General features: G+C 37.5%; 1 protein-coding gene across 2 annotated transcripts in view; it reads right to left on the bottom strand.

Annotated features, from left to right (window-relative positions):
* WASL (WASP like actin nucleation promoting factor) overlaps window positions 1-21,050 on the bottom strand; it is a 51,758-nt gene that overhangs the window by 4,753 nt on the left and 25,955 nt on the right. Inside the window, exons 2-9 of one of the 2 annotated variants that reach the window (XM_032105895.1) lie at window positions 19,887-20,021; window positions 18,516-18,602; window positions 17,910-18,006; window positions 13,020-13,043; window positions 8,067-8,235; window positions 4,807-4,849; window positions 4,249-4,402; window positions 659-1,179 (exon numbers count right to left, since the gene is read on the bottom strand). In XM_032105895.1, coding sequence (XP_031961786.1) covers window positions 659-1,179; window positions 4,249-4,402; window positions 4,807-4,849; window positions 8,067-8,235; window positions 13,020-13,043; window positions 17,910-18,006; window positions 18,516-18,602; window positions 19,887-20,021 — 1,230 coding nt within the window. Of the gene's footprint in view, window positions 1-658; window positions 1,180-4,248; window positions 4,403-4,806; window positions 4,850-8,066; window positions 8,236-10,287; window positions 10,727-13,019; window positions 13,044-17,909; window positions 18,007-18,515; window positions 18,603-19,886; window positions 20,022-21,050 lie in introns of those variants that run through there. The other variant, XM_032105896.1, reaches the window with a different exon arrangement.

The raw sequence follows: 21,050 nt of genomic DNA on the forward strand, positions 1-21,050 counted from the left end.
AAATATGAACACACCCTTACACTTTTTACAGCAGAAGCCTCAAGTGCAGAGGAGTGGCAAAAAATAAGAACCAACAGGCAAAATTATTTCTAAGAAATTAATTTTAAGATAATCAGTGGCATCAATAAGAAACAGTAACAGCCTGTACTGCAGCAGGGACAGCTACAGCTTCTCTCATGGGCAGCACTTGTCCAGACACAGGCAGCCACCTTCTTACAAGCCTCAACAGTTGCAGAACACAGGTCTGTTTTAAGACAAAAATAAAACTAATAAATGTAGTGTTTGCCTTCCGCTGTCATTACTCCTAAACTCATCCCCTGCAGTTTAGATTATTTTACTGAATACTCAGGAGAGCAGTAATCTTTCATAATTCTTGCAGAAGTTCTGTACAGCCATGATACTATGGCATCATCATTGTAGGATTTACGCTTAAAGCTTTACTCAAAAGTGAGAAATGAGTTTGAAAGGGTAATTTCATGTACCAATACTCATCTGTAGCAAATGTGTGTTTTTTGCATTTTCTCAGTACTACTGTTTAGTCATCACTTCGGGAACTCTAAAACTTACAATCTTGGCCCCAAAGCAGAGCCACAATTTACTGTTCACACTGCATTGTCAAGTCTCAAGGGGACCTGGATAAGAAAGAGCTTTTACTCACAGATTTCAACTGTATACCCTGTCGTATCTGGTCTAGCAGTGCATCTCTTCCTGAGCAGGACACTGGTCGACTGTTCTGTTCTACCTTCTTCAACTGAGCTCCTTCTCTGATTTGATCCAAGAGTGCTGCTTTGTTTCCCACAAGAACTGGAAGCTGGTGATCAACCTCTGAAGGAAGGCCTGGTGGTGGAGGAGGACCAGGAGGGGGTGGAGGAGGTGGAGGGGGTGGAGGAACAGATGACCCACTTGCTGGTGGTGGTGGGGGCGGAGGAGGGCCGGATGGTGCAGATGAGGAATGCACTGGTGGTGGTGGAGGATACATCCGGTTTGGAGGAGGGGGGGGCACTGTTGCACCAGGTCTAGATGGAGGTGGGGGTGGAGGTGCTGCTGTGGGAGCTCTTGAAGGAGGTGGAGGTGGTGCCCCTCGGCCCCTAGCAGGGGGAGGAGGAGGGCCCGAGCTATGGGGAGGAGGAGGTGGAGGTGGAGGGGGTCCTCCTCTGCACGGTGGTGGCGGAGGTGGAGCTGAAATGAAACAAAACAACTTTGAATTACATGCTACTCCATACCTGAAAGTCTTTCAGAGACTAGCAGAAAAAGAAAACAGGCTGTGCCTTGCCTTTTGCACGGATCTCTGTGCCTGTGCAAATTTTACCAATTCTGGATTAAACTGGATACAGCTGAATATAAGCTATGCCTATATGGCAAACCAAGCTAAACATAGCCTATGTCAGTTGTATATTCTGTAAAAGAGTCACCCACTGCACGAAGCACATGCAATACACAGAAAGACTGATTAAAATTCAGAAGAATCCTGTAAAATTTTGTTGACCTAGGACAGAACAAAAGAGAAAAACTTTTCAGAAAACAGACTTAAAATGAATTTTCCACTTTCTAGTCAATCCATTATTTTATTAGGTAATTGCAGAAACATTTTTTGAAGCAATATCTTCTAGTAACAGAAACTCCCCTACTAATGCATTATAATGCAGCATAAACTGACTCTTAGTCTCTTTTACTGAAAATTACTTCCAACAATATCTTCATGGTAAGGACGGCCAAAAGGAAACAACTTTAGGGCTAAACACACAGGATCATTTCTCTGTGGAGTGGCCTTGAAACGTACTTGCTTTGCTAATGGCATTTTAAATAGCACCGTTTCATTTCCTCTTCCATTAAGCATCTAATGGCTCATGGTACTTTAGGTTGTGTGGTTGCTGCACATAACTACTTAATAATCCAGGTGCCGTCACATAAATAGGAAAATTCATGTTTGATTTCATATGCCTTTATAACAAAAAGGGTATTACACTCAAGAAGATACTTCTTTACATCTTCTACTATCCCCTTCATGTTACTTGCAAAGAAAGCAGGCTGGCTGCACTGGCATGGAGAAGGGAACATCCCTAAAAATGGGATTCTGCAGAAGCAGGAGTCACTAGTACCTCAAATGCTCCTTCCCGGCTCATCTTTAGAGAAGATACTACTCTTGAAATCAAGTATTACGTTCTTAAGTTCCACAAGCTGCTGGTTTTTTTCTACCCCTTCACAAGAACAACACGGAGAGAATTGCCTCTGAAATGTCATATATTTTCCAAGAGACATACTGCCAACGTTCTCGATTTTAAAAACTGCCACCATTTTTGGCTGATATGACTGTAGTTCCCTTTCCGGCCACTGGAGGGCGGCATTACCAAGCGTAACAACCCGCCAAGCACTCCGTACGGGATTTTGGCAATACTGAGGAGATACTCAGCGTGGTCATGGCTCCAGTCTGCACTGTCTGTAGATTTTGAACACAAGGTTTAGGTTTTCCTGCGGGGAAATGGTTTATTCGCATTATATCTAGAGAAAGATGCCAAATCTAATCTGTGGAAACAGCACTCAGCTCTTCTGTACTCAACTGTAGTGAAATGAGGGAGGAGCAGCAGGGAGAGAGCACATTAACTCATCCTCTCTCCCTTCCCTCTCAGTAGGTACAAGTAAAGCAAGAAAATAATTTTTCTTTTTTATAAATGCACGCTAATCTGTACACTGCTATTAACAATAAAGTTTGTATAATCTTCTATTGATGGTACTGTCACCAAAAAAACAACCACCAGTACCAAAACTAGGGAAAGGGCAGGGAAAACAGGAAAGTAATTTCCATCTCAGCAGAACGGCTTGTCTGCAACTCTCTAGTCAGCATCCTCGCAGAGTGAATATGTAAGCACAGAAATTCTTGCAATAAACACAGAAAAATGTGCTTCAGTCGAGAAAGAACACTTCAAACAGCAGTCAAGCCTATATGTCAAGTAACACAATTGTGGATAAACTCACTGAAATACTGGAGTATTTTATCTACCTCTATCAAAAAGCACAGAGGTAGATTATCATCACTCATGTTCTAGATGAGGTTTTTCTTTTAATTGCATACATGCAAGTGGCCATAATGTGAAGTTAACACATACAAAATAAAAAAATGGGCATTTTAAAAATATTTTAAACTAGTCATAAGCCTCCAAGGCAAGTCTTCTCAATCTAGTTTTACAGTTAGCAATCTGGGAGCAACAACTCTGTAAACATTTAAACAGAGTTAAGATTCTATAAAGAAGCTGACATATCTTACTGAGACAAAAAAATTGTAACTGGAAGTTTTGCTTACAATTTAACTAAGAAGTTCAAACATAATTTTTAGTATTGCAGTCAAACAGGTGCAGACTAAGATATCATCAAGGAAAGAAATCACACAACAGCATGAATACTTTGAAGCATATGCTTAGATGCCAGCTCAAGTACATACCGCTCCACCGCGGGGGACCTAAGGAATAAATGTTAACAAGTCATTGTACCCCGATTCTGTATCTCTTCAGTCACTGAACAATTTACTCATTGCTTTCAAACTGCTATTAATTTCAATTTACATAATTTTCCTCTTGAGAAGAGCTCTAAGTAAATTTTTGGAAGTTTGGCACTGGCAGGGCAATTTTAAACTGACTTGCTATCTTCCACTAGATAATACATCAGCTGAGGTCACACTTAAAGATTAGGCAGGCAGCAGCTTGAGAAATTTTTTGCAGCAGAAGCATGTTTAAAACTAGTATTTTTAATTTCAAATTAGAAAAAAACTAACTTTAAAAAATAATATTAAATTTGCAGGTCTGTAGGTGTTGGAAGGCTCACTACATAGAGCTGCCAGGGTAAATGGGCACCATACATACCTGCCAGCCATGTACTACCACTACAGCTGACAACAGCATTATGGCTTCCAACATTTTATATTCTTTATAAGATTGAGATTACAAATAAATATTTAACACACGCAGTCTAAAAAAATCTTTATCAAACATACTGCGTAGCTTTGCAGCCAGACTAAGTGCTACTGGAAGTTATTTAATTGGCATAAATATCTTTATTCCTAAGGGACAAGTACTCTCATGGGTCATGCCTGAACATTTTTATATAGTGTATGGAAACATGATCCAGGGCAACTGCAGTGACATGAAGCCCAGAGAAGAGAATCAAAAACTGCTCACCATCAACAGTTAAGGCATCAACATCGTTAAGGCAAAAAATGCCCTGTTAATTTTTACGTAGAAATAAAAGGAATCCCACCTTGTCTGCGCAGTTCATTTTTAACAGCTTCCACACCTCCTGTTTTTTCAATGAAATCATATATGACCTTTGAAGTTTCTTTGTCTTTTAGTTGAGCCTCTGAAATTCCACACAGATCAAACAGGTTTTTCAGTTCTGGGTCTAAGTTGTTCACCTGCAAGTCAGATACATTAGTTTTAAGTAGCTTGAAATGTGGAGGTATTTTTAAAATATCATTTGTATTGGGGGAAAACAATAGCCACAAACCGTATCATTAAAAGGAACAGCAAGGTGACGTACATGTCTCTGGGTTGACTTTTCAAGTTGGAAAATACTACTTTAGGAGGGGTAAGTATCCTGCATGAAAAACTGAAGGTTCTGAATCTTTTCTCCCCCCCTCAGTCCCCCTCGGCCTATTCCCTTCTACTCCAACATCTGTTTACATCACATCATAAAATCCCCATTTATAACTATTTAATTGTACAGTTAACTTTTTATTTAATGCAAATCTTCATGACTTACATTAGAAAGTCTCTAAAGTTTAAATCATTGTCTTCAGTAACTTATTAAATTACTTACATCAAAACCTGTGTTTGGATCCCAACCAACATGTCCAATGTGTCTAAAAAAGCAGAAAAGTCCATTTAATCAGCATAAAAAGGATCTTGTTAACTAAAATAAGAAGACACCAAGACAACCAGAGATCACTACCAGCTTCTAAGCAATTCTTATTCCTCAGTGCCCCACTTGAGAATGGAATAGTAAAACTTCTTTACTTCCACTTTTTGTCTCCCATCCAGAAGATCAAGAATTTATTTCTCTCCTTAAGTTACAGTCTGTGGAAAACATGAAGGCTTCATGCTACCCTATGGTGCACACGGATGATGATGGAAGGACTGCACAGAGATCAAGGAGAAGTTTAGCCTTTACAGAGCAACTGGACCTTGAGCTATTGCCAAATTTTTCAGTGGCATGCAGCTGGAAAACCTCCTCCTCCCTACCATCACTGTGTGTTCTCTTATCACCCTTCTCCCATTTACATCTTTCAAAGGTAAGTCAGGACTATTTTCAGCTGCCATCTCCCTAAGCTTCTAGTAGCCATGTCATGTGGCTACTAAAGTATTACTCTATGTGATGCTATAACCAGTTAGAACAAAGATGGGTTTTGTGCCACTCCAAGCTACTTCATGTTACTGCTGTTGGATATGGAAGACAGAGCCATAATGTTACCAGGACTCCATGTTTTGTCATTCTTTTCACATATGGTGACTTCTAGAAGCAAGATACAGTTTTGAGGAAGTTCAACTCAGAGTTATAAAAAATACCAGGTGAGCTGTTAGTAGCCAATGCAGTTTAGGCTAAGCTTGCCAAATTACAAAGACTGTTTGGCTCCTATTAAACAGTGCCTCACCCACCAGACCTCCTATTCTTGCTTGGGTCTTTTATTACCAACAGCACAAGTTTTCTTCATGAGAATATTGAAGTACAATGATCAGTTTTGGTTTTGGTGTAACTATGACTAGCTAACTACTAATTTTAAGAAGCAAAGTAAAACGTCTGGTTTAAAGTCACATTATGCCATAAAAAAGGAAAACCAAGGAAAGCCCTGTTTTGCCTAATTATTTAAATGCCTTTAACTACCAAAATATGGGATGATTTATTGATTACAGAATTCTGAATGCTAAGCTACAGCTTACTTCACATAAATGAGACACGCATTTCCTAACAGAGTCTCATAGCTGATTGCAATGTATTAACTGGCACATGTAAATTGACACTGGTTTACCACTAATGTAGTATTACCCACATACTTGAGCACATGTGTGTGACTCAGGATGCTCTTTTAAGAGGTTGTGAGCATACGACTCAGAATTTAGTGCGCTTAATTGATACTGAAGTTTTATATGCCATACTTTTAGCATTATTTATCATTTATTTTTCACCCTTCAGAGTAAGATAAATTACTTGTACACACTGACTGTGACACACGTTTTTCAGATCTTTTCAATACAAATGCATTGAAACTCCAATGCTACTTAGAAGAACGTATACAGTAATAAGTTGTACTCATGTTGAGTACAAATTGTTGTTTTTCTCTCAAAACACTGAAACTACACAGCTGTCTAACAGAAGGCATTTAAAAATTTTATCTACTGATTGCAACTTTGATCTGGAATGAACAGTGACTGTGTTGGTCTTCACCAGTATCACAGCACAAGGGACATACAAGTTATCCTAGTAGCTTATTTGCCTAACAATATCAAATGCCAGTTTCCGCATGTTTGTACAAAACCCGCAATTAAACTATCTTACACAGTAAGATGACACATAGCCGCTGCACTCCACAGGGAACTTAAATAGCCAAAAAGACTTTCAACAGACTTCTTTTGTAAAGGTTCACCACTTACAATTTAATATTACATTTAATGATACTGGAACATATCTTTTGCTTGAGCTCCATGAAGTATTTTATCACCTTACTCTCAGCTTTTCTAGGTCACACTCTGATAGACGTCATACACAAAGTCTCAAAGTAATTTTGTATCTATGCTGCTGCACAACCTCTTCCAGACATTCCAAACAGAGGTCTGACATGGTGACGCAAATTTTGTCCGCATATGCTCAAGTCTGTACCAGTACAGCCACAACAGTGGCCAACTACCAAGCACTCTTCATTTTTGTTCCCCTCTTCCTTCTTTTCTGTATTTTTCCATTCAAGTGACACTAACAGATGCAGCACTTCATTGATACTCATATCAGTAAGAACAAGGTTGATGCCTAAATTTTCTAGGCAGAGTCTGTTTAGGGAGAGTTTAGAGACTCTGTTTAGAGTCTGTTTAGCCCACCTCTTTTATGTTCCATCCACTATGCCATTCCACAGAGCACTATCCCAAAACACTGTGCAGTAATGTTACTGTAACTGGTAATGTCAACATTATTTTAACGGAATTTTATTCTGGGAAAACATATTAGTGTAAGTGATGCAACATACCAGTTCAAAAGAACAAGACAATCACTTGGCATGTAAACCTCACACTGGTTTTCTAATGCTTCACAGAAACTGATCTTTCCTGTAACTAACTCAAGCTCTTTAAGTTCCTGTTGCTTCAGCAAATAAAGTACATTTATTTTAAAAGGCAGAAGATTATAATATCAATAATGTTCAGGAAAGCAACAGTTAATTGAGTAAAGTGACCAAAACCAAGTTTCATGAAAGTGAAGCTTAAAGTGGTACATCATAACTACTCCAAAAGATTAAAGATACATTAGAAACTACATCAGGAAAAATTCTTGAAGGATGTATACATGCTGTACTTTCATCACAAGATGTATGTCCTAGCCTACACATCAGAAAAAGTTTGTAAACAGAAAGCCAAAGATGAAATTATGGCAAGTCATTTCTGCAGTTATGACAAGTCAGGACCCAAATGTGTACTTCACATGACAAAGCACAGCTAAATATGTGCAGGCATAGGAATAACAGTATTAAAGGGTTGACCAGTGAGGTTGAATATGAGTCTCCACTGAGCTAACAACTTCAGTAAGGCACCCTATGCAGCTGAAGTGTTTTCTAAGCTGATTTTGGATAGCAAGTGAATTTTTTTTAACAGCTGCAGTAAATCCTCATCTGTGTATAAGCTAACCTGCTTAAACCCCACAGCATTCCAGCTAGCATTTACTTAGTTCAAGTTCAGGTTACACAGATTCAAGACTTGGCCATTTTCAAGTGTAACTGACACAAAAAAAAATCAGAAAAGAAAACAGAACCAAATGCCAACAACCACCCTGCCCCAACAAAACTTCCACCCATCCAAAACCAAACTCAAAAATGTACTTACTGGAAATTAGATGGAGTTCCAATATCTGCCTTTGTCAATCTTCTTTTTTTAGTTTTTCCTTTCTTCTTTTCTTTGGTATATGAAATATTGTTGACTTGTGGAGTATAAAATCTGTTAGTTGTAATTTCTGGGTTTTTGATATCAACAGTTGCCATTGGTAGATTTGGGCCTGTAAAAGTAAAGTACAGGATTTTTACTACTGTGTTTCAACAATGCCATGTTCAATCCACAAACGTTGAGGGTTGTTTTTGAGCTGTAGCTCTACAAGCCATGTGCATCCAGATGGGTTCTGGATGTCAGATGCATAAACTAAGTTATTTGATGAAAAAAAAAAATGTTGCTAAAGCTGAGAAACAGAAATATTTTCTGAATTATGACTTGGTTTTTGCCGCTTGCACAGAACACATGGAATGATGAGACACATGAAGATACAACATAGCTACAATCCTAGGTAAGATCAAAGATGTGACTTCATAAACAGCTGGACCCGAAGAGCCAGCAGGCCATTACCTGGGCAGCACACTAAACTAATCTTTCAGGGGACAGAACCTTTGCTTAATAAGCCCCAAGTGGGAATGCCTTCTGCCATCACACACAGAACCTGAACATCACAACAACTACAGAAGGCTGCTCTGGACACACTACTGTCTTCAAATATAGGACAACATCTGTGGAACTGTTCAGGATTTCTTATGTCTTACTCTTTGACAGGTTTTCAAAACAGTGAAGTCCCAGATAAGCAACAGCATGCAAAGAGTAAAAACGGCACCAGAAATAAAACTTGAGTGTGTCATGCATGTTCTCAAACTTTGTCCTTAATTATAAATAATTCTGAATTATTTTTCTAGTTATTTAAAATGTATCTGAATTATACTCCTGTGAATTTAGCATTTTAATGTTATGTTACTTGTGTAATACTAGCAAATGAACATACCTAGCACATGTTCCACTCCAGTTTTTTAGCTTTGACAGAAGATAACTCTTGACATAAGCAAGTGATAGCAGTACGTAAATACTAAGAGGCAATTTATGCATTTATTATATACATATGTATGTATACATACATACACACAGGTGTATATTTAAAGAAACCTACAAAAAGGGTAAGTAATTTCAGTTTTGGAAGAATGAGATTAAGCAGGTAATTTAAAACCAGTTTGGCAAGAAATAGTTTGAAAACACTCCCTACTGCCCTGTGAGTTAAGACCCAGTGGTTAGCAAATCAGCTGAAGTAAGACCCAGTCTTACTGGGCAGATGATAAAAAAAGTCTAATTAGACTTTGATAAATCTGAACCTTATTTTGACACTATTTTTTCATAACTGCATTCAGAAAGAACCAACAAGCCTTATGTTCAGAGTTCAAAATAAAAATCATAAAGGACAAGTAGACAGTACAACAGATAACATAGCTGACATTTGCAGTTAAACACCTCAGTGGGAAGCACCTAGTACTGGCCAGGAAAAGAAATAAGAACAGAAACATGACATTGGGCTAGACAAAACTCATCTAAAACATGACAACTCCAACATTCTTAACATTCTCCAACACCCTAGGAGTCTTAAAGGACAAGATTTAAAACTGCATGGAAAAATTTCTGAAACATTTTCTGCTAAGCAGAAATGCTTTTATCTAGAAATGTTTTGATCTAGACAACTGTCCTCTGAGAGTACATAATCTGACCACATACAACAACACAAAACAATCTGCATTGTTGGAGTTTCACTTAAAATTAGCACTGAATTGACTAATCATCAAATATTATCAACTCTAAACTTAACGATAAGTTCAGTAAAATCTCAGAATGAATTGAAAATTACAGTCTTAATTTCCTTGGTACAAAACAAAAAACACTAGGAGTTAATCTTCACTTTAATCACCACTTACATTTTCTGTTATATTCTGCCCATTTTCACCTATTATATTGGTATTTACAGTTTCAATAGCTGTACTGACATTCAAAAAAGAAATGGGTGCCTTTATAATGCTAGTAAGTTTGTGATATTCTTCTCTCAATTTCTAGCAGTCTCTGAAATGCACCTTTTTGTATATAAAATCCTGAACTAACCAAACATGGTCAGTTATATGTAAAGCAGCAGCAATTTGCAAAAGGAAGTTTTAATCAGCTGAGCTAAAAATCAAGGATTAATAGCCCGATTCCTTGACAATGATATTCATACAAGAGAGGTCACAGTAAACTTAAAGATGAAAATTTTTCTTACCATCTGGTTTAGACCTTAGATGTCCACGAGGGATAAAAGAACCTTGGAAAGAATTGTACTCTTCTAGCACTGCCATATTTATATCCAGTAATATTTTTCCCATCATTAGACATGCACCTTCCCCATCAGGTGTAGACAGCTCAATAAATGAAGATGAGAGAGGCATATAGAGCTCATCATTAGGAAGTACCTGACAGTACAGTGGCCTTAAGCATCCACTGTTATCAGTATCTGTGACGTCTTCAGAAGGGGCTCCAGAAAACGTCGTACAGAACATTTTGAAATGTTAATTCTATTCTGTATTTTATTTAGAGCCTCTCTAGGTATCTGTGCCAGACTACAGACAGCCCTACAAGAAATGCAAACTGTTCTAGTTAACAGCTGAAACAAAAGTCCATCACATGGTTCTTTGAGATTCCCTCAAAACCTAATACTCTGACAAATCCTCATTTCATCCAGTACTTCACTAAAAGGTCAGTTCAACCACAGTAACTCTTCTTTATTTGCATAAAGAGACCTAGCTATTACAAATGAGTAGAACACAAATCCCAGGAAATTACAGACTAATACATTTTACATAACTGCTAATGCCAATTTGAGTTTAATCCTGTGATTCTACAAAAAAAAAAATCTTAAATCCGTATCATTGAAAACGTCATACAAAAAACCAAGTGCTTTTTCCATGCAGCTTCAATGTATGCAGAAAATTCAGACTAACAAGCTCCAGTAAAACAAAATTCCCCACAGTATTTAAACCATGGGTCATGTGAGTACAGAAATGCGACTGTTCTTGTTTTTCAGTTTTAGAGCTAATAATGCACTAATACCCAGCACAAAAAAGCAGGTGTTTCATCATTTCTCCCTAACAGAATTTCTGAACAGAAACTGCATATGAAGAGTAAAACAAAAACTAGCTGTTATTAGAACAGGTGTGGGGGGTTTTTTTCCAGTTACATTTTGATAGTATGTATCTGTTCCAGTCTTAATTCCAAATACTGAAATGTGAAGTCTGTGGAGAGTATAACAACCTAAGGCTATAATCCATGACCTGACTGTGTCTTATCTGTGACTACTTGAGGACATGGCTATGCAACTTTCTACCAGCAGAGAAGCCAGGCATTACAGAATTTGATACATTCAGAAAAGGAAAACGGACAGATTTTGAGAGAGCATGTGGATGTCCCAGGGAAACAGTTTATTAAAAAACAGATATGCTGAAAACCTTTGAAGTGATTACAAATCTGAAACACTGAGCATAAACCCTATGTCTTCCACAGAATACTCAGGATAAATCCAGCATAGGGACAATGACTGCAAGTTTAGTATAAGAGAATTTTTCTCAGAAAAATATTGTTCCCAAGGTCTTACAGCATGAGGTATGGAGAGTATTTTAAGCAGAAAAGTTTTTGCAGGCTTAGTTTTCTTAAATCTTATTCTAATCAAGGATAGCAAACTAGACCAGTAAATTGTGTCAGAATAGAGACAAAGGCGAAATTTTTTGTGGTAGGTGTTACTACATGATCACTGCTGTTGTAATTTCCATCTGCTCTGCAGACATTGCTATCACGGATGTGCTGTTTAGGAGAGCAGAACAGTTAAAACCTTCTGAAAGCTCAGAAAACCTGGCGAGACCACCACAGATGATATTACTATGAGTGTCTCAAAACTTAACAGCCCAGTCAAAGTTGAATCTATACTAAAAATACCTGGCCTCAACTGATGATTGCCTCAATTTCCTCAAAACTTAAAGGTTATCAATATGAAAAAAAGTTTATCAATATGAAAAAAAAAGTATTCCACATGAAGGAGGTTTTATCTGCGTATATAAAAGGAATCAGTAGTTCCCATAATTCAGGATTAGTTAGGAATTAGACATTTTGGTGACCTACAGAGAGATGCTTGAATGACTTGGTTAGTACAAATTTTAAGGCTTTCACCTCAAGCCATACAGGGATTTCAGAACATCAGTTGACTCTACCCTTGCTCCAGCAGCAAACTCAGAGATATAGGGGTATGATCTATGATCTGGATCACCAACAGAAATATGACAGGTGAAATCCCTTTTTAACTTCAGTGTGAATTCAGAAATCAAAAACATCAAACTTGATAATCAGTGATGTGGCTTTTTCATGATTTTAGAATAGATGGTAAAAAAGTTCTGTATCAAACTGATACACAGTTTGATTCCTTCCATCAATTTAATAAGAGGATCTTCTGAGGAACCTGTTATCTTCATGCTAGTGGGACATGTTTCTGAGAGACAAGGAGATTCAAATAATTCTTCATTTGGAAAGAGTTTAATATTAACAAACATATGACGTAAACCCAAAAGACTGTTACATTCTATTAAATCCATCATCATTATGCTTGCTATTAAGACGAATGGACTAACTCTGTATAGTGATCCTATACATCATATTCTGAAGATCAAGCAGCAAATGCAAGGTCCAAAGTTTTCTTCTCAGTTTAAGCTGAAGGGCCCTCTGTCCTATTTGCAACAAAATATGCTCCTCCAGAAACATTCTTTACAAATTCCAGCTAAGCCACAAAGTTTTCAAGCCACAACTAAACAAATACCATAGAACAGAAACAAAAAGGATACTGTAACCTCCAGTTTACCTCTTTTGTCACTACATGATCATCCTGAACAAATCTGAAACAAAGCTATACATAAACAGTAAATGACAGCAGAAGGGAAAAATAAAATGCAGAGATTCATGCAAAAAGCTTACCATTTGGCGGGTCTCGTCTTTTTTCTGTTGAAAAAGAAAAAAGAACCTTTGAATGAACAGGAAAAAATAATTCTAAATTTTAGTTTCTATTGAAGCTTTTAATGACCTTGACCTCAAACTTAGGAATCTATTTATATCCCTAAAGTCTACCTGTGCAGTTGAAAAAAAGTATTACAGAACAAAACCCCCCAGTTTTAGACACTACGCACTGATTTCAACTGTACAAACTGAGCAGGAGCATAAGGCCGTAGCTACTGACTTGGTTTCAGGCATTTCAACCGTGAAGTAGAGTGAAGTATTCAAAAACTATCTGTTTTAATATGACCTATCAAAGTAAGATTTTTGAAGCATTATGCTTTCTGATGTCCACTGAATGAAACTGTCCTTTCATTTTAATCTGAAATATAATTAGCACTTTATAGAGTATTGTTCTCTCACAGAAGCTAAAATTTAATTAGTTTTGCTTTATGCATAAAAAATAGGACATACAGGGGCAAGACACCTCACCTACATTATCCAACAGGTAGCTGAACAATATGGTAAGAACTAGAATCTCCTTGATACTAATATGATACTCTATTCACAGCACCAGAGTGTTTCAAAGACCATGAAGAATCTGGCTTGATGATTTAAAACGTAAGCATTTCACACCTCAATATTCTCAGCTTATAATAGTAAGTTCCCCTTTAAAGAAGATTTCCCTCACTTACTATTAATTCCTATCCACCCCCAGTACATATTTACACTATTTGTGTATCTATACACATACTCTTAAGAAATTTGGATTTAGCAGCACCCATAAAGGCAAGCAGTTTATCATCTCACTACAACAAAACCCACAGCTCTGTAAGGATCTGGAGTATCCGTAGTAAGTAACAGGGCTCCCAAGAGTTGTATAATAAGGGCATTTCGCTTTCCAGCAAACCCCAGAAAAACCGTTAACTTCTTGTATTTTTCCAGACTCACAAACATAAGAAGGGAGAAGGTGCCTCCACAGATGGTGCTGACCTTGTCCTAAGAATACTTAAAAATCAAAAAATATACAATCGTAAGTATGCAAGGCAAGTCAGCCTCATGTTAGTCCACTGATCTTCAGATAGGAATAAAAGAATCCATCAAGATCATCAAACCTTCATGGGAAGGTGACAAAAACCTATTGAGAATCAACTTTTGATGAACAAGCCTTCCACAGCCAGCCAGCCGATTTTTAAGTCACAGCAGGGTAGTTTCAGGCATAGAGGTGGAGAACCTCTGCAAGGGTGCCTCAGCATAAGGTATCAGGTCTGAGGTGAGAAAAAGAAAAAAAAGGCTTTTTGGCCAAATACTGTGCTCTCTCTTCCTACAATATTCAGTTTAAGAAACCACATCTTGTACTGTCCACCAATAATAACAATAAAAAAACCCCAAACAACAAAACAAACCAAACTTAAAAAAAACAATCAACCCCCACCTCAACCTCTGGACCATAATTAGAGTTTTAATCAACAACTCGATTGCAAGTCATCTGTCATAGGATGGGAAGATGGCAAAAGTAGGAGGTATTCACAGGAAGTGTGACTCAAGTGGCTTTGAGTCAAATCATGGGAATCCTTTACAATTTTGATTAGAATAAACAGTTCAAGAAAATAAATAGTGTGTAACAAACCAAAACATTATCCTGTAACTTTTACTGGCTAATTTATTTGTGGCCCAAAGAGACTAGCTCTGTTTTTCTGTGGTTACCACTGCTGACAAGAAAGTACGAACTTTTGTTCCTGAAATGCAGATGACCTGACAAGAGTGGCAGATTTTGCAGTTTTTAAAGAGGAACATGCCTACTGATCTAAAACAGATGAATATCAGCAGCTACCTATGTACAAAAAACCACAGCTCCCTTCAATGACCATTCCTGGAAATGAGAATAATCTCTGCCAAGAGTTGAATCCAATGCAAGCTGAGCAGGTTAAAGATGCCCTTGTCACCCAGACAGCAAAAACTGTGACCAAAGATGAAAGAAGAAAACCAAAACAAATAAAAAAAATCCCTCTTCATATTAAGTATCTATCTTGAAATTTAAGAAGTCTATTATGAAGGAGCTAAGAGCTTGTGGAGGAAAAAAGAAGTTTCATGGAAGGTTAACAGGGCTCCCACCCATAAAGCTACAAGCAATACATAAAAACTAGTCAAGAAGCCTCCTACTTCAGAAAAGACTATATGCAGTTAAGAAAAAGTATCTGCTTCCCTTTTAGGGCTAAGTGCTCAGCATGTGGAGAAGGCACTTGTGTGTGGACACACATTAACATTTCTGAGGCAAGATAATAAAAATAAAAACTAATGGTATTTATGTGCAATACCTGAAGTGAGAGTGTTTTACAGTGGCAAGGGCACACTGTGTTCACAATGCTTACTGGGGGAACTTATCTGGGATTGTTTTAAGAAGTAAATGGAGAGATTATTTAAGTAAGTCCACAGACAAATTAATGAATTATAAAAATTTCTCTCTAACCTAAGGTTAAGAATTTAATTGACAAAAAAAACCTCAAGGAAAAAAAAAACAAACCCAAGACCCTCAAAATGAAGCCAACCTAAACCAGAGTTCAGTTAGATGAAACCCTGCACTATTACAAAGATTAGGACAACAGATCAAGAATTGTTTCTCTACCTTTGTCCCTCATTCTAGTCTCTACTTGATACTTTGTACATTTGCAAGCTTTTGTACATTCTCTGGAGCCAAACTTTCACCTCTCTGGAACTCCAGATGCACTTACTCAGGGGTTGTCTGTATACTGGAGTGCATTTCACGCTGAATGAGGAAGAGCAGAACACTGTTGTGTCTTCTCTTAGCTGTCTGACAGTATTTTGTGTACTAACCTCCAAGTCACAGCTTTGTGAGCCAGAACTGCTGTTACTGCTACCTTTCAATAAGTTTTCCATAAGACTCCTGGAGAAGTCTCCTAGCAAGCCCTGAATAGCATAACAGGCAGCTAAATAATCACATGGAGTACTTAGTTGAGTTGAAAGCATCTCAGGTGGCACTACTATGAAATGACACATAGTTTGGAAGGTATGGGAGTAAAACCAGAAAAACATCAAAATTACCAGACTATTATCTCTGTGACTGAGAAGTTGTGTTAAGCTATATTAAGATGTATTAATATTATACATAATACACAACTTTAGTATCATTTCTATTATATATAAATCTTTGTGTAAATTAATATATGTTTTATACAAGCATTTAAAAATAAATAAAAGCATAAACACCATCAGCAAATCAGCTTTGATTTGAACAAGTGCAAAGCCTGTTATTTTAGAAGCACAAATAAATAGTCACAAGGACAAATACAGAACTCCATCTGGTGGCTTGACTAAGGAATCTCCTAACTGTTTTAAATTCTTGGTTTGCAGCTTTTAACAAGGAAAAACCTGAAGTGCTTTGTTTTGAGGGTTATTTTTTGTTTCATTTCTTTTTTAAAATAATGGTTGTCTTGAAGTTGCAAATGTTTGGGGAGGTGGAGTTGTTGGTTAAAACAATATATAAAGTAACAAGAGCTTTAGCATACAAACCAAGATTAAGTCCAAAGAGTGAACGAGAAAAACTTAATGTGGTCCCATGAAAAAAAAATCTCTATGTAGAAGAAAAACTCTGTGAACAGAAGGTTTGATTGAACCACTATTTTCAAACGAAGTTTGCTATGGCCAATAATGCAAACATGCCTCCTCCCAAGTCATGTCTGTGCATTGTAGCACTGTGTTTTAGACATATAATAGAGTAAAACTTCAGGAACAGTAGATGCAAAATCACTTTTCCAGTGTGGGTATGAGAAACTTTATTAATGTCACTTCTTAGTGATCCCACTTCTTCTCATGAAACCTTATGAACTTTTTCTGAGCTGAGGGAATCTCGTCATTTAAGCTCCTGGAACAAGTGCTCTGGTCCTGAGTCACCATGCCTTGGTGAAATCCAAGTGAATACATACAGATAGTGCACATTCCCAAGAACAGTTGCAAGGACAGTTCTCCAGGAGGAAGGCTTCCTCCTTTTACAGTAATTTACACTGCATTGCTAGTGCAATTCAGTTCCAGAATGGATTACAAAAATACATCCTGTAGCTCACACACAGGTCCACACCACATCTTAGAGCAAGCCTGAACACATCTACTTGTTCCAAGCCTGTATTTTGTATCACTTTATCCTTCGTGGACATACGGCTGTCAAGACAGGAAAGTTGTTTATGGGCTCCCTGGAAAATGACCGATATCTGCAGGAAGCCTGAGCTCCCTTTAAAGCACTGACCATGTTCCCAAGGCATCTTGCAGCTGGCAAAAAGCATGCTGTGCTTCACTGTCCCATGCTGCTAAGGACAGCATAGGCACATTATGTCTTCTGTTCTTGGCCTAAGCCAAGATCACTAGTTCTGAATAAAAGATATTTCCCTACTAGCTGCTGGATCAATGCCAAAAATTCATGAACTACTGAACATACCAGATGGTAAAATTTATGTTACAACCCACTTGGGCTGAATTTCACAAATCAGTTATAAACAACCCAGGGCTAAAAGAGAGTTTATTCAAATACAATAACAACTTAGAGAAAGATTTCTAGTTTTCCCAATGTTGGTGTGCCATTTTTATTTTCCCTGATCTATATTTTCAACTCACAACCTTGGGGTCTTAGCTTACACTGAGACTTATAGACTCATAGAACAGAACACCAAGAGTGAGTTGTTTCAGAAAATACTAATTTTTGCACAATAGAGAAAGAAGCATGGTTTAATAGCATAATTACTTCAAAATATAAATATGGGAGTAGTGCCCCGAGTGGCTTTCAGACATAGCAGTAGCTTCCTGCCTCCCCCTCCCCACAACAACATAAACAAGCCTGAATTTAAGATTAATTTGAATATTTACCAGATTTTCTCTGCCGTCGTCCAAGTAAATCTGTTACTGTTTTGCGGAATAGTTTAGCTTCTTCTTCATTAGCAAAATTAAGACCAACTTGACATGTCTGAAAAACATTAATATTCCCCCCCCCCATGACTGAGATGATGTTTTAAAGGCTTTCTTAAATATTGTCTTACACCTTTCTGAAGGTATAACCAGAAAAAATCACTGCAGATTTGGAACCAAGTCTTAGTGAAACATTGCATCTTAGGAATGCCTGTCTACTAATCAAGTTTCTAGAGATCATGGCTAACAGATATGAGCAAAATCTTGTACCTACAAATCAAAGGGGGGAGGGGAGAGGAAAATTAGTGCTTTAAGAATAGATGATATGTCATAAACATCATCTGCAAGTCAAAATGTAATTTCATTAAAGAAAGCTAAAAAAAAAGAACCATGTTTTATGCTTCCGTACTACACATTGAATTTTCTAGTTGAGATACCAAAAAAATTTCCTTTAATAAATAAGCTTTTATAAGTAATTTACAGAATTAATAACCTCAGTTACACTAAAAGAAGATACTGTTCAAACCAAAGACATTTTAAAACGTGTTCAAACACATTGAGACTCACATCTCCAGCAAAGGTATGAAAATATCCTCTAGGACTATTATATACAAAGTTATTGTACAGCTCCTGCTCCCACAGTAATTTTCCATCCTGAAAAGAAGAAAACAAACAAACAAAAGACTGAAAAACGTCAGATGAAATTGTAGAGTTTAACTTCTTTTACAATAGAACCTACTAAGAATTGAACCAGCGTAGTGCTAAACATCTGCCTTGCTATTAACCCAATGGATAAGCTCAATCAAAATCAAAATACACCAGAGCTTGTGGAAGAGCTATGAAAGCCTATTACTTTAGGTAGCTGTGTTCTGTTCAAATTCCTGGATGTTTCCAAAAACTTCTTTCAAGTTCTACAACCCTGCAAGAGTGATACTGAGAGAAGTAATAGTGACCAGTCATAAGAATACAGTGACGAAACAGCAACAGCAATAAAGGAGGCTTCCAGACTCCTGTTCTTATCTCAGGCTTGACTTGAAAACAGTTAACTTAAAGAGAACAAAAATCTCATCTTTTTAAGAAGTCTCATGTATTTTAATGACATTACAGTTCAGCACCCAAAGAAGAGGTTTCTCACAAAGCCTTAACAGTCAAGTGACCAAATCACAAAGTCAAATGCAAGTGCCAGCTGGCAATCCTGAACAAATCTGAGAGTCTTCAAGCACTGACTGCTGGCAGATAAGGAGCTGTTTCCTGGCTGTGGAAATAAAGGGAAGCTTTCCAAAGTCTCAGCACAGTCAGTAGGACTTAGGTTTCTCAGCATCATTTTTGTTATGACAACACATCTTGGACACTTTGTCTCTCAGTTCCCACTCTCTTGAGTGGAATATTATAATAAGACAAAGATCTTCAGTATGAGTGTCTATATTGTGGAGGGGGGATGAAAGAAAAAGCCACCAAAACCCCCCCAAAAAGTCAGAACATACAACTTGTTTATTCTGCAGTTTTCACATGCACCACCACACTGATCAAAAAGATTGTTTCCACCCACGCATAAGACAGCATCTATTTTCTTAAACCATCCAAAGCAGTGACACCTGCTTGAATTTTGATAGCTATCCATACCAATGACACTATACTAATTTCCACTAATGTGACTAATCAGATCTGTAGAGGACAGCTTCTGAGAGCTATAAAAAAAAATGAATCTGATATTTATTTCATCCATTAAAGATGACATATATGAAATTGTTTAAATTTGGGATACCTGAGAAAGTTGCAATTGCCTATTAATAACCACTGCAACTGCACTGCTTAAAACACGACCACATATCTAAGAATTTCTGTGAATGCATAGCTACAACCTACACTCATTGAGTTCAAAATGGAGAATGAATGCAACCAAACTTAAAGAGTCTGAAAAAGAAAAAAGATGCTTACCTTAATGTCAAATATTCTGATAAAATACGACCTCTGCGGATTGTCCTTTACAAGGCAAGCTACACCACAGCATTTCTTTGACCACATGGCATTGCGATCTGCTGCGTATATCTGAACAACTGCCGAAGACATCGTCTAAAAAGAAAAGGTAGCTATTATTTCTAAGAAAAAAACCATTAATTCTATAATTGATCCTTTCCCAAAGCATCTCTTAATTTTGTTCCTTGTTCTAGGCAGCAATTTTGCTGCCATATAGATATATCCATATAGACATTTGCCACTTTGATTTCCCAGGTAGTTAACACTATAAAGTTCAAATAACACCATATCACTCCTATGCTTTAGATTTTCACTTCTGTGCAATATTTAGACACTTTAAGAACCCAAATGAACTTTTCATTCTTTTTCGTGAAAATTAGCGAAGAGATTTAGCCTGTAAGAAGCAGATCTGTAACTACAGTAGTCACATAGAGAAGCCCTATTGTGCCAGGAAATGTCTGTTTAGTACTTCAAACTGGATACAAACACAATACTCAAGATGAAACTGTAAATTGCACAGTGCCTGGACACACTCCTGGGTACTGGAATGCAACTGGAATACATTGCTTAATTGTTTGAGTGGTCTCTGGCACAATTTTAACCTATGCCAACTAGTGAACTCTGAAAATTCCTGGGCATGGTTTGAGAATTCACATGAGCTAGGCTCATTGCCAACTGGCACCCAGGAATTGTTCTGTTTTCAAACTGAGAGATTTTAGTAAGAGATGAAGATTATTCCACACCAGATTGCTTCAGTCACTAGAACGTTCTGGAGCGTATTTTCTAGTATATATGTGTCTTGCCTTAAGAGTCCCATGAGGGAAGGAAAATGGAAGCCCTCTAAGAATATTTATTTAGCAGCCAAGTCATAAGGACATAAAGCTTAAATGATCTGTAATGGGCCAGACCAGAGGCTATCTAGCCTAGGATCTACTCTCCAGCAGCACCAGATGCCAAGAGAAGGTAAAAATACAAGAGTATACCATTACAGCTATGGAAGCATATCCCCAGGAAGTTCCAGGTTGGAGCTCAGAGATTCCCTGGCCAGCATGCGTTTTACAGCACATACCTCATTCTTCCTTTGTGAATTTGTCTATTCACTTTTCAGACCTATGTGAAATTCGG

Source organism: Corvus moneduloides, chromosome 4 (genome assembly GCF_009650955.1).
Source record: "Corvus moneduloides isolate bCorMon1 chromosome 4, bCorMon1.pri, whole genome shotgun sequence".
NCBI classification, from domain to species: Eukaryota; Metazoa; Chordata; class Aves; order Passeriformes; family Corvidae; genus Corvus; species Corvus moneduloides.